Source organism: Poecilia reticulata, linkage group LG8 (genome assembly GCF_000633615.1).
Source record: "Poecilia reticulata strain Guanapo linkage group LG8, Guppy_female_1.0+MT, whole genome shotgun sequence".
Classification (NCBI taxonomy): domain Eukaryota; kingdom Metazoa; phylum Chordata; class Actinopteri; order Cyprinodontiformes; family Poeciliidae; genus Poecilia; species Poecilia reticulata.
Genome location: NC_024338.1, coordinates 12,948,123 through 12,962,327, shown reverse-complemented (window position 1 = coordinate 12,962,327; position 14,205 = coordinate 12,948,123). Strand labels below are relative to the sequence as shown.

The 14,205-nt window shown below is 37.2% G+C and overlaps 1 protein-coding gene across 5 annotated transcripts in view; it reads left to right on the top strand.

Annotated features, from left to right (window-relative positions):
* The window catches only part of LOC103468820 (brain-specific angiogenesis inhibitor 1-associated protein 2-like), a 59,958-nt gene that overhangs the window by 22,054 nt on the left and 23,699 nt on the right, over positions 1–14,205 (top strand). For all 5 annotated transcript variants that reach the window (XM_008416164.2, XM_008416167.2, XM_017306241.1 and 2 more), the window contains 2 exons: positions 11,765–11,826; positions 12,677–12,748. In XM_008416164.2, the coding sequence (XP_008414386.1) occupies positions 11,765–11,826; positions 12,677–12,748 (134 nt within the window). The remainder of the gene's footprint in view (positions 1–11,764; positions 11,827–12,676; positions 12,749–14,205) is intronic.

Genomic DNA, 14,205 nt, shown 5'->3' with positions numbered 1-14,205 from the left:
GGAGCCGAGTTTCACTTTGGGTTTCTTCCCGCCCAGCCACCAGGGACTGACATGAAAGTGCTTGCAGAATGTTTTATTCAGTGTGTGACCCAATCTCACTGTCTTGCAGCATCTGTGAGGATTTCTGTTGTTTTGAATATAAGGGGCCTGATTTTTCAATTCAAAAGTCTGCAACTCAGTTACTGTGCATGTTAAGTATTCAGATGCAAGGGTTTACTTGGTAACACAGCAGCTGTTTATATTACATTGTGAAGAACATTATTAGCACAGGAAGCAAAACACATTCTTTTAAAACAAACTTGCATTACATATGATTTATCATGCATTTGATTCAAATCAAACTTTGATTAGCTTCACATATTGCATTGAGAAATAAATCTTGGATAATCTTGACCAGGAATCGTGGGAGGCTGCCAACTGGCCTGGTAGTCAGGATAAGATTTTTTTTTTAGAAACTTAATTCTGTTTCTTGAATGCGTTGAAGATTTATTTTCCTTCTTTACAATATGCAATTCAACTGCACCTATTGTCACATTTTTTTCTGAAAAGTGTGCTTTATTACACCTGTTTCCCAAAAGTTTGCGTGCTATAATTGTTCAAAAAGGGCTGAGTCTGAGGCAGCACTTTGGTTTTTGTTAGACGCTTACTAAATTAGCCACAAGCCATATGTTACTCAAATCCATCTAGCAACCCATTACAAACATCAAGGTATTGGTTTCTTTAGGAGAATCTCATGTCTCATAGACTGCAGTTTGGGGGGGAAAAAAAGAAAAATAGAAGCTCTGAGGTTTGTGGTTTGCCCCTTTTCATCACTTGTACAATGCACTGCCTAAAGCCAACAGTTCTCTACATGGTAGACTGTGTCCCAGGGGGAAAAGTTGGTATTTTATTTTCCAGTCAGTAGCGTAGGACCTTTTGTAGCCTCCACCCAGAGGTCAGCTGCATCATCATGACCTCCTGTTGGGATAAAGCTCAGTTTCCTGTTTGACTGACAGGAGGGTAAAGAGAGATTCCCAGATTAGAGGAAAATATCAAGATTGGCTCATCACACCACAACTAACAAAACTGACATTTCAAACTTGAGAATGAATCCAAAACGTACATGTCCTGAAAGAGGATACATTGAGGTTGTTTTAGCTATCACTTTTTTCTTTACCAAGTGAGTATATTCAGGTTTTACAGATGTACTATGAACCTAAATGAATTCACCTCCATAATTACCCATATTGTCTATGTTTGGCTTCATCATTCACATCATTATTGCATGACAGATTGCTTAAAGTAAACATCCCTTGCGTCACATTTATACATGTTCACAAATAAAGCTGCATGTAAAATATTGTACCCTTGTCGCACCTATTTTTAAAAGCTTGTTAATGCCACGGCAGCTCTGTAAGAAACGGACCACAAATGGTCCCACCTACACTCCTCAGAGTCGCCAGCTGCTTTTCAACTCCTCCTTGACTTCTCATCCATTTCTTTTGTTTACTAGTCATTGACACACATAAAACGAGGACTTGAATTACCTTGTGAACCAATTTCCTCTGCTGGTTATTCTCAACTCATCGACTACCAAGCCTTACGTGTTCCAACCGAAATCCATCCCGCCGAACTGTAGTCCATGTATGTCATGAATAATGGTTATATTTATGTGCGTTTTCTGTGCATAAACCATGTGTCATCAACTATTTGTTTGAGTGCTCCTAGAATCCACTTGTACATATCTCAGCCTTAAGAGACGGTCTCTATTTCTCCCACCAGTCCCACTACTCCCACACTCTCCCGCCCACATATCCTCCGCTGGTTGTGCTAATCATCGCCTGTCACTTTGCCACCCACACACTCATGCATGCACATGCATGCTAACACATACAAACACAGTCGCTCTCTCTCCCTCCCTCTTTTTCTCTCCATTTCCCACTCTATTCCACTGTTTCTCCTGCCCTCCTCTCTTGTATTTTTCCTGTAGAAGATCTGAGCACCAACTCCCTCTGTGACAGTTGTGGCTTTCTGAGCCTTTAAAGGAAATGTCTTTTTGTTAGGCAGAGCATGTTTATGATAGTTTAAACCAGTCACTCTTTATATCTTCATGGGGTATGAAAAGGGATAGCTATGAACTCCAGCCAAATTCATTTGCAGACATATATTTCTGCTTTAATTCTTAGTCATTTTATATATCATCACACTAATGACACCTTTATGGTTGTTAAACTATGTTTGCAAAATTGCTGGTAGCTCTCCCTGGAGATGACGAAGCAGGAGGGTAAGAAAAAAGGACGAATGCATAAAAAATTATGCATTTAAGCATAATTTTTTTATTTCTCTTGCTTTATGAACGGGTAGAATACATTCGTCTCTGCGACATTGTTTGACACTTGGTTAGTTTTGGCATTTAAAAATGCACAATATAGCAGAATGTTGGTTTCCAATAGGACTTTCTGTTCAGTGTGCCAATTTACAAACGTTTTTGCTGAGTGTGTAGTTTTAGAGAAGTTCTTCTATCTTATTGCAGGGCTTGTAACAGAATGCAATGTCATAGGTGTCACTAATTAGCGTCTAAACACTGATTTGACCACTGGTTGAAGTCATCCAAATAGACAATTCTTCCCATCTGACTAAACTTTAGTCACATGTTTTTACACATATTTACCTTTTGCTACTAAATTTTACATTTTCAAATCTTACATTTTATTTTGTTTTTTGCTCATATGAGCAACAAAAAACAAGCACTGTACTTTAGAACAGTGCTTGTGATATCCACATTCTAATGCCTTGACTGTACGGAAGTTTGGGAGATTTTAAATATAGGTTCAGATCACACAAAACAAAATAAACATACTAACTGAACTGGTAAAAAGCAAGTGGAAGTACCTATTATGTTAGGACATTATATTGAAAATGTATTGTCACTGGTGTTCAACATCACAATCTCAAGTGAGTGACGTTTCATACTGTACATCTCAATGATTGTTGGTTAGATCAGCAGAAGCTGTATTGCAAGACATCTGTTTTATGTTTCAAGGACAACTATGCATCTGGCTGCTGCATCAAAGAGATTTGTTTTAAATAGAAAATATCAGTTTTTAGTGTCATGAGTAGGCTTGAAATATTGTTGTAACTTTTCAGTTGTGTCCCATAACTGTGAGATGGAAAGGAGTTGATAGTTCCCTCAATCTAACATCGGTACAAGGAACAATAATTGATCAGTAAGATAAGTGTTCTCCTTGCAAGAAGCAGTGGTGAGCTCTACTTGTACTTGGCTGATAGATCTTTTTCAGTTCCTAGTAGGAAGTACAATTTGATCACCCAAACTGGAAATGAGCTTTGCCTCTCGAAGCTAAGCTATACCTGGTTCTAGTGCACCCTTTCCGAACACACTTTTCCTTCCACTCCACTTTCTAACCATGCTTGGATGCAGCACTCTTTGAACTGTCAGCATCTTTTGCAATGACCTTTTGTGACTTTCATGCCTTGACAAGCTTGTAAGTGACTGCTTGAAAGTAAGCAGTCTTCACCATTGTTGTGTAGGTCATAGCATATCTGCATTACAAATATTTTTTATGTAATAGTGAAATTAAATACTTTGCTAGTGAAATATACTGCTCAAAAATAAAGGGAACACTTAAACAACACAATATAACTCTAAGTAAATCAAACTTCTGTGAAATCAAACTGTCCACTTAGGAAGCAACACTGATTGACCCGACGAGGGWCCCCGTTGTCAATCAGTGTTGCTTCCCAAGTGGACAGTTTGATTTCACAGAAGTTTGATTTACTTGGAGTTATATTGTGTTGTTTAAGTGTTCCCTTTATTTTTTTGAGCAGTGTATTTAACTTATAGAATATCATTAAAGCTAATTTAAATGCACCTTAAACATATTTGTTTTTTATTTTTTTTGTTCTACCTCTTGAACCATTCCTTGAATAATAAACTTTTCAGTCTCTTCTCAGGAACCCAAACAAGAATTTAAAGTGGATACATTTTCCCTGTTCTCTCTCTCCTCTTATTGCCTCTTTGAACCTCACTAATCACCGCATCTCAATAACAGATAATATATTCGTCAGCAATAATTTGTGGCTGGGGAAATAATATTTTAATAAAAAAAAAAACTGAAACTATATTAAAGTATTGAAGTAATTGGCCCCCTCCCAATCTTAGAGGTTTAAACACACTCCCAGTTATTATCTAAAGGAATAAAAGAGGGTTACACAAGGAAAGTTGGGCTGCAAATTGATGACGCAGTAATGTGTTTCTAGGTTAATGGGTCTGGGACGTTCACATGTATTTTCTGCTGGTGAATTGCTGCTGCTTAAAAAAAAAATTAATAACCTGGAGCAAAGGTTAGTGCTTGCAGATGAGGTGTTGACTCTGACATGCTGTATTTGAGTGAACACCTTGGAGTGTGCACACCTCGGCTCTCCCTGTCTCTTCTTTCTGTCACTCCATCTTCAGTGTGGCCCACCTCGCTCATCCTCTAGCACCTGTCCCTGTTTAAATGAGAGCAGAGGAGCTCTTTTCTTAGCTCTGCGCCACCCTCCCTGGAGTCCCTGCTTTCTCGTGCTCCATTTCTGAGGCACACACTGCATGATGGGAAACCAGTGGCCCCTACACTCTCCAGCCTAACACAGTCACTTTGCCCTTCAGTCTTCATGCTGGAACATTTTAACTAAAACAAGTGGATCAGCTGGTGTTGCAATATTTAACTTTCTTAGTCAAATAAAATACAATCTGGAAAGTTGACTGTTAAGGCATTCTCGGGTTGCGGCACAGATATAGGTATGTATAAACACGAGAAACGGCTTTCTGTCTGTGACTGAAAATGACGTAAGTTATAACAGACACAAAACACTATGTTGCTAAGCAACTCGGTGGCTCTTGATTGTTGGCGAGGGAAATAAACCTGAATTTTGCAGCAGATTTTGTCCTTTTTCACTGTTTGCTCAAAGGACAGCATATTAACTCATTTACCTCAAGCTGTACACCATATCCAACCTCACTTATTACATTTGTATTGTGCATTGTACTAGAATCGGAAAGCAATGTTTGAATGTAATGTTTAGTAGTTAATGATCTAAATGAGTATCTGATAGAGCTGCACAACCTTAAGAAAATGCACAATATCAATTGTGAATGATGCAGTGATGATATAACTGGCAATAAATTCATATGTAATTAAACAATGTCATCGTCATTCTCCTTAAGGTTTATTGAACCCAGACAGAAAGCAATCTAACCCGGGTGGAAAATAAATTCATTACTTGATTACAACTGTATACTTTTATTTAAAAATGTAGAATTTGGTTACATATGCTCTTTTGGCAAATAAATGTTATATTTTTGATTAATGCATTTATCAGAGAATTATATTGCCCTGCTTAGATATTTGTTGGTTTATTAAACAACAAACATCACCAAATGCATATCTAGCATAGGAAGCCTGAACATGATTTACTTACTTAATTGGGTTATGATACATATTAGTCAATCAGTTCTTTGCAATGCTAATATTATAGTGAAATTTCGACAGCATTGTGATTATTCAGCTTTGTATCCATTATCTAAACCCTGAATTACTGACTTATAAAAATGACTCTAAAGCCATCGGCAGAGGTTACATCTACTACATCCCTATTTCTCCTAAAGTCTTGTCTCCTGACACGTGATGGTCAACATACAGATGTTGTACTGTATATGTTGTATGTTATTTTACTCGACCTTGAACATGAAACCTAGACCTCCATATTTATAACTGTCAGTCTGCTGTTCTCATAATGGACTGCAGAGCTATTTCTATTGTATGTGTTATTTTACTTGAACTCCAAAGTTAAGATGAAAAGTAGTACCTTATTGTTTTAACTGAATATATTTCAAGATTAAATGGATCAACCACAGAGGCTTAACCCAAAAGTGTGTTTTTTTTTTTATGTTAAACCTGTTTGGAATGGCTTCCCGTCAGTTTTGCATATTAGAAACCAATGCCTTCTATTTATGTTTAAAGTCGCTGAATTATTTGTGAGTGATATGGTTGGGCAAAACAGGGAGCCCAGTTTCTGTATTCCCTCAGCTCCTCTCTGAATCTAAACATATCAACATGACTGCACTGTTTTATTTATTAGCTGCAGTCAGCTGCAAGGAACTGCATATTTATAGCTCTGGAGATGATACGCAAACTTAAAATGTGAGAGAAATAAATTGACTTTGGTTTTATATTATACTTTGATGTTACTTGCAACCCCCTATTGTTTCTTATTACTACACATCTATTTCTTTCAGCAAACTCAGCATTTGTAAAAACATGTTGGGCAGTCAGACATTATTGACATAAATTAATATTGTCTGACAAATAAAATAAACCTACCACTACACCAATTGACATGCCATAATCTTGAATATGAAAACTGACTTGTAGCAGGATAAACTTTACTAATTAAAATATGGGAGGTTGCACTTTTAAATTGAAGCTTTTATATTTATAAAGACTTCATATTTATAAAGTAACTTTTTTTTTCAACTTGTTTGTGCTTTCGCCTCATTAGTTTTGTTTTCTTTCAGATTAGGCAGCAAAACCAACACATCCAAAAATGTACTGCAATAACGCAGTCATTAAGAATGTGCTCCAAAATTCACACCATCCATTCATAAATAAGTCTACACAGTTTAGTTACATTTTTGTATCAAATATCTACTTCCTGAATGGTTCCTCTGGGTTGTGGAAGGGATTTTATTTCTGTCAAACATCTACTGTTTAGAAAAAGCACAGATATGAACAGCACCTTGACCATGTTGGCGATATGTGCTGCATTCACCATAACCAGTGTGTTACTACATTCTGGTGTTATTCATTTATTTATTGCCTAAGAAAATGACTTAAAAGAAGTCAGGTTAAAATACAAAGGTTACCCATTACCATGTTATTTGAAGGCTACTTCAAATAACATGTAAGACATGTTATCACTGCTTTCTCCAGTATTTGAAATTACATCCTAAAACTCGAAACTTCTCAACCCTCTCATTTAGTATCTAAGACAAATAAATGATCAACAGAGTCTGCATCCTGAACTTGAAATGCACTCGCGTCACCAAAACAGAGACTTTTGTTTTACAAGGACAAAAGCTCCCAGAGAGAGCTTCAACTCCCAAACAGTTGAAGCTCTCTGGAAGCTAGCTGGCCAGCTTTCCTAGCTGGCCAGCTCGTAAGTGTAAGTTGTAAGCAAATTATTTGTGGTACATCTTTTCAGCAACTGTAGCGTATGCAAATGACTGATTGGCATGCTAAAATTGTAAACGGTAGGTATGGATTCTTGATATGACTCAGCAGTATTTGCCACATAAAAAGAGCATCATCCATGTGTTAAGTTTTTCTTCATTGAAATGTTTTGTGTAAGATAAATGCTGAATGCTTACATAACATCGCCAGTATTAAAAATAATTTGAATGTAAATTGTTAGATTTTAACATTTGAAACGCATTAAAAAAAAATCACAAATCTTCAATATGAATTTCTATGCAACATTATTTGTATTATAAATGCATCGTTGGTTTTGGTCAGTTTTGAAAGAAGTCAGAATTTTCACCCTCTAATCCCAAATTGTTTAAATGTGCTGCACATTTCCTCAGATCTTCTCAGAATTTGTGTACTTGCACTATTAAACTGCACTCTGGCCTACTTCTGCTTGGCATCTGCACAGATGTTGCTCAACCTTCATTGTGGCCTGAATGCATGACACCATTGCTAGTTTAAAAAAAATAGCAACAGCTGTGGTAGCAGAGCTTCCAATTTTAGCAATGTGTCATTTAAATATCAGTAGTTTTCTCCTATGAGAGGAGAGTGAGGAAAGGGTTCAAATGGAATTTAGCTTCCAGGCTATGAAACTGGATCTTTTCGTGTTTATGTGAAGAAGAAATAATATACTCTCAACGCCCCTCACATCTAAATGAACTACACTTAGATGATGTAATGTCACAGAAAGTATAGTCTCACTCGCATGCCCACCTGGAGTCTCAGCTATTACCTTCGTCTCACACGTTTTCCTGAATCCCCATTATATTTGCCCACTTGTTTGTTTCCCCTAGGAGTTGGAATGCGAGGAAGGCAGGTATTAACATCCCTGTTAAGCCATGCATACTGTGCACGCAGGCATGCACAGTGCCGAAGACAGACTCAGCATGTGGGGGTACACACACCATTCTTCTCCATCAGAAGCGTGGTGTGTATTATGTAACGAGAGCCGATAGTAAGGGTGGAGCTTTCTAAACGGGGTTTTGTAGCGACATTTTCAAGCACTGCTCCTCATTTTATGGCTTCTCCCATGGCAACAACCCTAGTATTATCCTGCTTCCATGACAACCCCTGGTGAATCTGGTTTGACCTTCACTAGTGATTCAGTGTCTCTCCATCCACCTCCATTCTTCTCTCTGATTCTCCCGGTTCAGCATTGCAAACGTCCACTTTTTTTTTTTTCTACTCAATAGCCCACATTCTGTTACACTCTGTCTTTTTTTTTTTTCGCTCCACCTGTGTGGGTGTAACATCGCTGCTGTTACACAAGCAGTCAATAAATACATCCACAGTACACAAGCTGATGTCACACTTCAGGGTAGAGTCTGTCCATATGCACACAAATCCTGCAGGCATGCGTCCCTACCTGACTCAGTGTTTTAAGCTAGCAGGCATGTGGCTGCTTGTTGCATAGCTGCAGGTGCAGATCAGCCTGAGCTCGCCTTCAAACAAAGAAACTATTGTTTTCCGTCAGCCATAGAAACAGGCAAGGGTTCAAGCGAGCTCGGAAATATTAATAGAGCAACGGCTCAGGTTTATTTTGTGTTATCGTTGTGCTTATCAAACTAACAGGATACACTGACATGTTTTGTAGATTTCAAACTAACAGCTCTTACACTGAGTCTTGTGGGTTATGTCTTATTTGCCAAAACTTTTTGTAGGAACAACATTAAAGTGGCACGTCGCATTTAAATTCTTCTCATTTTGCCTCTGCTCAAATTACTGATTGGAGTATCAGATGCTGAAATTCACTTGTTGGTCGCAGCGTAATTTTCCTGTTGTTGTGTGCTCTGATATTAAAATTGCCATGGCAACCATTTGCATTGCCAGAGTGTGATATTCTGTATCTTTTCTTTTCTCTACGCTTTGACTGTGTGCAGTCTGTAGTGATTAAACCAGAGAAGACAAATACAGATGCAGTCACTCTTCAGCCTTCTGGCTTCCTTTTAATATCCTGTCCTGCTGCATTTTTAGATGACGTATGCATCTTCGTGCTTTTGTTTTTGCAGTCCAGTGATGATGCTCATTAGTTAATTGATCCAGCTAGTTGAAGCCAACAGAATGGCAGAGTTTCTAAGCTCACAGGGAAGTGTAAGCTGCTTAGAAGGCCTGCTGGGAAATGACTGGTTGCCTTAGCCTCTTTCTGTGCTTCTGTGAGGCATAAGATCAGCTGACAGGTTGCAGCATGGGCAAAAATGTTTATCCGTGTTTGGCTACATGGAGATGAGACTATTGGGGACAGCCACTGAATCCCTTAGTTTTATCAAGTAAAGATGCTTAATTTTTCAGAAAATAATTACATGCTTTTTAGTTGTAATACATGTCATCAGAATGAATAAAGATGGTCTTTCTGTAGCGCCTGCCTAATGGCTGCTGGGCTGTGTGATGTCATGGTGGCCTTGAGAAATCTTCTGCATTTTCAAAGAATAATTTGAAAAACATTCAAAAATAGCACAATGCAATTTATTTTTGTTAATGTAAAATGATTAGAAATGCATTGATCAGGTTTTTTCCATTTGTCTTTGGAATCCGACTTTGAATCCAAATGACTGATTCCAACTCCCTGCTATGCTCTCTCTTAACACTACAAGGCATAAAGCAGGGAATTAAACAGCTGGTTCTCCTCTCTAAGTAGTTGTGATTCTAATAGAAAAAGAAGTTATAAAATTAGCACCCACGCAATAAAGAACATGCACCAGATAATCAGTTTTTTTTTAAAGTGATAAAAAGCATATTAGGCACCATGCTATTTATTGGTGGATACATAAATGTAGATGAAGGAAAACATGGCTTACTTCGATCTTTGGCTGGCTGATTGCATTTCTAATAAAATACATATATGGCATTGCGACTAGGTTTACAGTGACTATTTCATAACTTAGGATGTCTGCCCCAGTAGATGACCTCAAGTGGATCTGTAAAATACCAACAGTATTAACAATATCAGTCGTAATACGTGTCTATATTTTTTCTTTCCTCCTGTTCTCGCCAGTGCTTCCATCACTTTTTGACTTTCTGCATGTTGGGCATGTGTCGGATATGAGCCACTTCTGCCACAAGATGCTGTCCAAATGACTTAACATTACATGAGAAGACAAAATGCAAGTTCATACCACTTGGAATATTTTAGCCAACAATTTATTCCACTCCAAACAATCCTTTGTGATATGATTATTGCACACGCAGATATTGCAATGATTATACACTTGTGATTTAATGTGTGTCTCTAAATACCTAATATGTAATTTTCTAAATATTGCATTTTGTTTCTTTGTATTGCTGAAAAGTAAAAAAAAAAAGTCATACTTCCCTGCATTTTTTTAAAGTCCCTCCATCCTTGTCGCTTCAGTGTTCTTGTTCTCCTCCTCCTCTTGCTGTCTGCTGACATGGAGACCAATCCAAAGCCTTCTGTTGCAGAATTAAAGTTTGCACTGAAATCTCTTCTGCAGGAGTTCTGACTTTACTTACAAAGCTCTGTGAGATGGGCTGACATGTGCTCTTAATAGGTCATCGTTCGCAAGAGGACACACCAGGAAAATGTGAAATGAGACAGAAAAAAATTTTGACATAAAGCACAAGCTTGCAGTTTCTGCTAAGGTCTATAATGATCCTTTTTTTCAGAATGGATACTGACATAAAGTGACAGATATTTTTACTTTGGCTGAGACATTTTTAATGCAACCCCCCCAAGTAGAATGGCTGAAGGTAAAATGATGGTATGAAATTGCACTGATATGATGAAATAATAAGACTTTTAAGACTAAAAAAGTTTCACATGCCACTCATTTATTTAAAGCTACACCACTATCAACACTCTGAGCTTTTCATCTTCACCTTAAAGGCTTTATACATGCGCTTTAAAATTTCAGACAATGTCAAAGAGGTTTTGGGTCTTCTACTCAGGAGAATGTCAGCCTCATTTTTTGTCTGTACATTTGGATTTATCACTGTCTATTCACCAGGTCTCTGTTTTGTATGTGTCCTTTGCTCAATGTGCTTCTTGTTTTTTCTTGACAATGCACTGCAATTTCAGAAGAGGGAGACTGTAGGTATACAAAAAGATAACACTAGCTGCATGAACCCTTTATTATTTAGTATTTCATTTGATTTATTGTCACAGGCTACAACATTTGTTTTTATGTTAACAGTCCAGAAGACATCTTGATGTCTTTAGAAAAAACACAAGCTTTAAGCTCCAGCTTGTTTCCTTTTTTAAAAATGTTGATTCAGTTGTACATGAGGTTGTTTCAGTCTCTTTCATCTTGTAACAAGCTTCCATTGTGTTGCTCATTGCCCCAGTTAAGTCTCTTGTTGTGTATGTTTGTAGCTTGTGTTTGTGCACGGACTTTGCACGCTGGGGTTTCTGTTTCTCTCTTCGTTTTTTATAAAAAAAATTTTCTCCTAGTTTCTTCCTCTTTCCTTTTTCTGTTCATATTAAAAGGTATTTATGTATTTCCTCCATGTCTCTGTTTCTTTGTGTGAAGGGGACGTTTTGTTCCAGATGGCTGAGGTCCACAGACAGATCCAAGTGCAGCTAGAGGAAATGGTTGGTATTTCAAGCGATTGTGTGTTTTAACAATGACTTCATATATTGGAATGTTTTAAGAACAAATATATAAAAGAAGAACATATTACTACAATGACATGCAATTAGGTTTATTCATGTTATTCAGAGATGCTGGAACAATTTGTTCACTCATAACACAAATCAATACCTGAGCTCTTTGGTAAATCACTCTCAATTCAAACCAATGTTATAAAATGACAAATATTCAATATGGGATGGAAATTCTGTTTTAATTAATACTGCAGCCTTTCTATCCCTTCAAACACCTTGAACAGGACTGTCCACCATACATCTACAAGAAAATGCCAGAAGTAATATCACAGCATGGAAACAATGAAGATTAGCTGGTATCCATTTATTAACTTAACTTCCAGTGCATCTATAAAAATGAATGTTCTTGGAAGAAGCTGAGTGGACAAAAATGCATCCATAAATTTGTAAGAATTCTTTTGAAATTGTAAAATAATTGCAAAATATTTTTTACAGACGCATTTTTTTATGTAGGTAATTTTAACATTTTACTTTTACATTATTCCAGGTTGAACAAAACAGAAATTTTGTTAAATTTACTGCTTGTGTATGCTGTTCTATTTTTTTAACATGCCAAGTGGCTGATCTAAGCTCCACACCTGAGAGAGGAAAATATTTTGTATACTCAAAGATTTCTATCTACACTTCAGTAACAATCACTGCTGCCTATGCCGTTTTAAAACATATAAACCACAGATTTTTAACATGGATTTTCTAAACATTAACTGTTTATTTAATCATTTATAGCTCTCATGTTAAATGTTAAGTTTATTTAATCATTTGTTGTTGTCTTCCTCAGCTCAAATGCTTCCACAATGAGTTGCTCTCTGAGCTTGAGAAGAAGGTGGATCTAGATGCTCGGTACTTGACTGTGAGTATCTGAATTTGTCGCTCGGTTTCCTAAATCAGATTGGTGCTAAAACGTACACTGCAGTAGTTTATTTTTAGAAAGCCATGCAATGCTGTATCGATGGTGCAGACAATGCCTAATTCAAATGAAGTGATAACAGAGTTGCAGGCAACGCTGTTTATCTTAAGTTTGGGTTTTAAGTCTACTTCTGTAATATTTCATGTCTACTAAGCTATTGGGGGTACACTGATTATAATAAGCCCCTCATGGAGTGTGTGTAAGTGCTGCGGAGTGGGTCTACTTGTGATATCTTTAGAATGAGTGGGTAGCACCCGAAGTGTACAGCAATACCGCTGTGCGTCGTTTTGGGGGATGGGATGACGGTTTAATTTTTGTGATGTATTGTTGGAAGAATCCTGTCATGAGCTGCATTAGCTCACAGCTCCTTGCTTATGCAATTTGAATGCCACTTTAAAATTTTATTTGTATTCAACAGACAAAAACGAAGTAAGCACATTGCTTCTCATCCTAGGGTAAACCCATTGCAACCGCTAACACGCCAGACAGGTTTTGCTTATTTGCATGAATTTCTTTAATTCATTTTATGCAAATAAATACTTGGAGAGCATTGGGAAAAAGTATTCATAAGAATGTACTCTTTTTTTTTTCTAATTTTTTCATGTTGCCACCGCAACCTTTGATATATTTTTTAGGATATTATGTGAAGGACCAAAGATAAAATAGTGCATATTTGTAAAGTTGGAGAGACTGACAGATGCTTTCTTTTTTGAATAAAAAGAAAAACTTGGTGCGCACTTAGTTAATCTGCCCTGAGTTAATATCTTGCAGAACTAGTTTCCATATTGTTTCCATTTCTGTATGATGTGTTGGATATTGTTGCACGAGATGTTTCAAGCTTAGTTTATTATTTTTTTGAGACCTAATGATAATATAATCTTCTGCACAACTTTATCCCTGTCCTGCGTGCTGTGTTCTTTGTGATTCTGTTTGTTTGCTAATGTTCTCTAACAAGCAAGTGAGCCCATCACAGAACAGCTGGCGTTATCCCAACATGGTATTTCACATAGGCGAACTCCGTTTGCTCATCAGGTGATTTAGCGCTAGAACTGCTAAAGAGAGTCATTTTGTCATGGTAATTAATTTAGTTGAGATCTAAAAACACGGAGGAGTCAGTATGTGGCCATGAACCAACAGCTGACCCGTCCGTTTCTAAACAGAGGCTGTCTTATCAATAACTGCTATATTTCGTAACTGGACCAAACTTGACTGGGGTTTGCTTTTTCAGTTCAAGGAACAATGAAGAGAAAAAAAAGAAAAGGCATGTTTGATGGAACAATGAAGAGAAAAAAAGAAAAGTCATGTTTGATGTTTTTATGCAATAAGACCCAGCTGACTAACAGCCATTTTCTTCACAATAGGTATTTAATTCTCCTCTTTTGAGTTAATAAATATATATA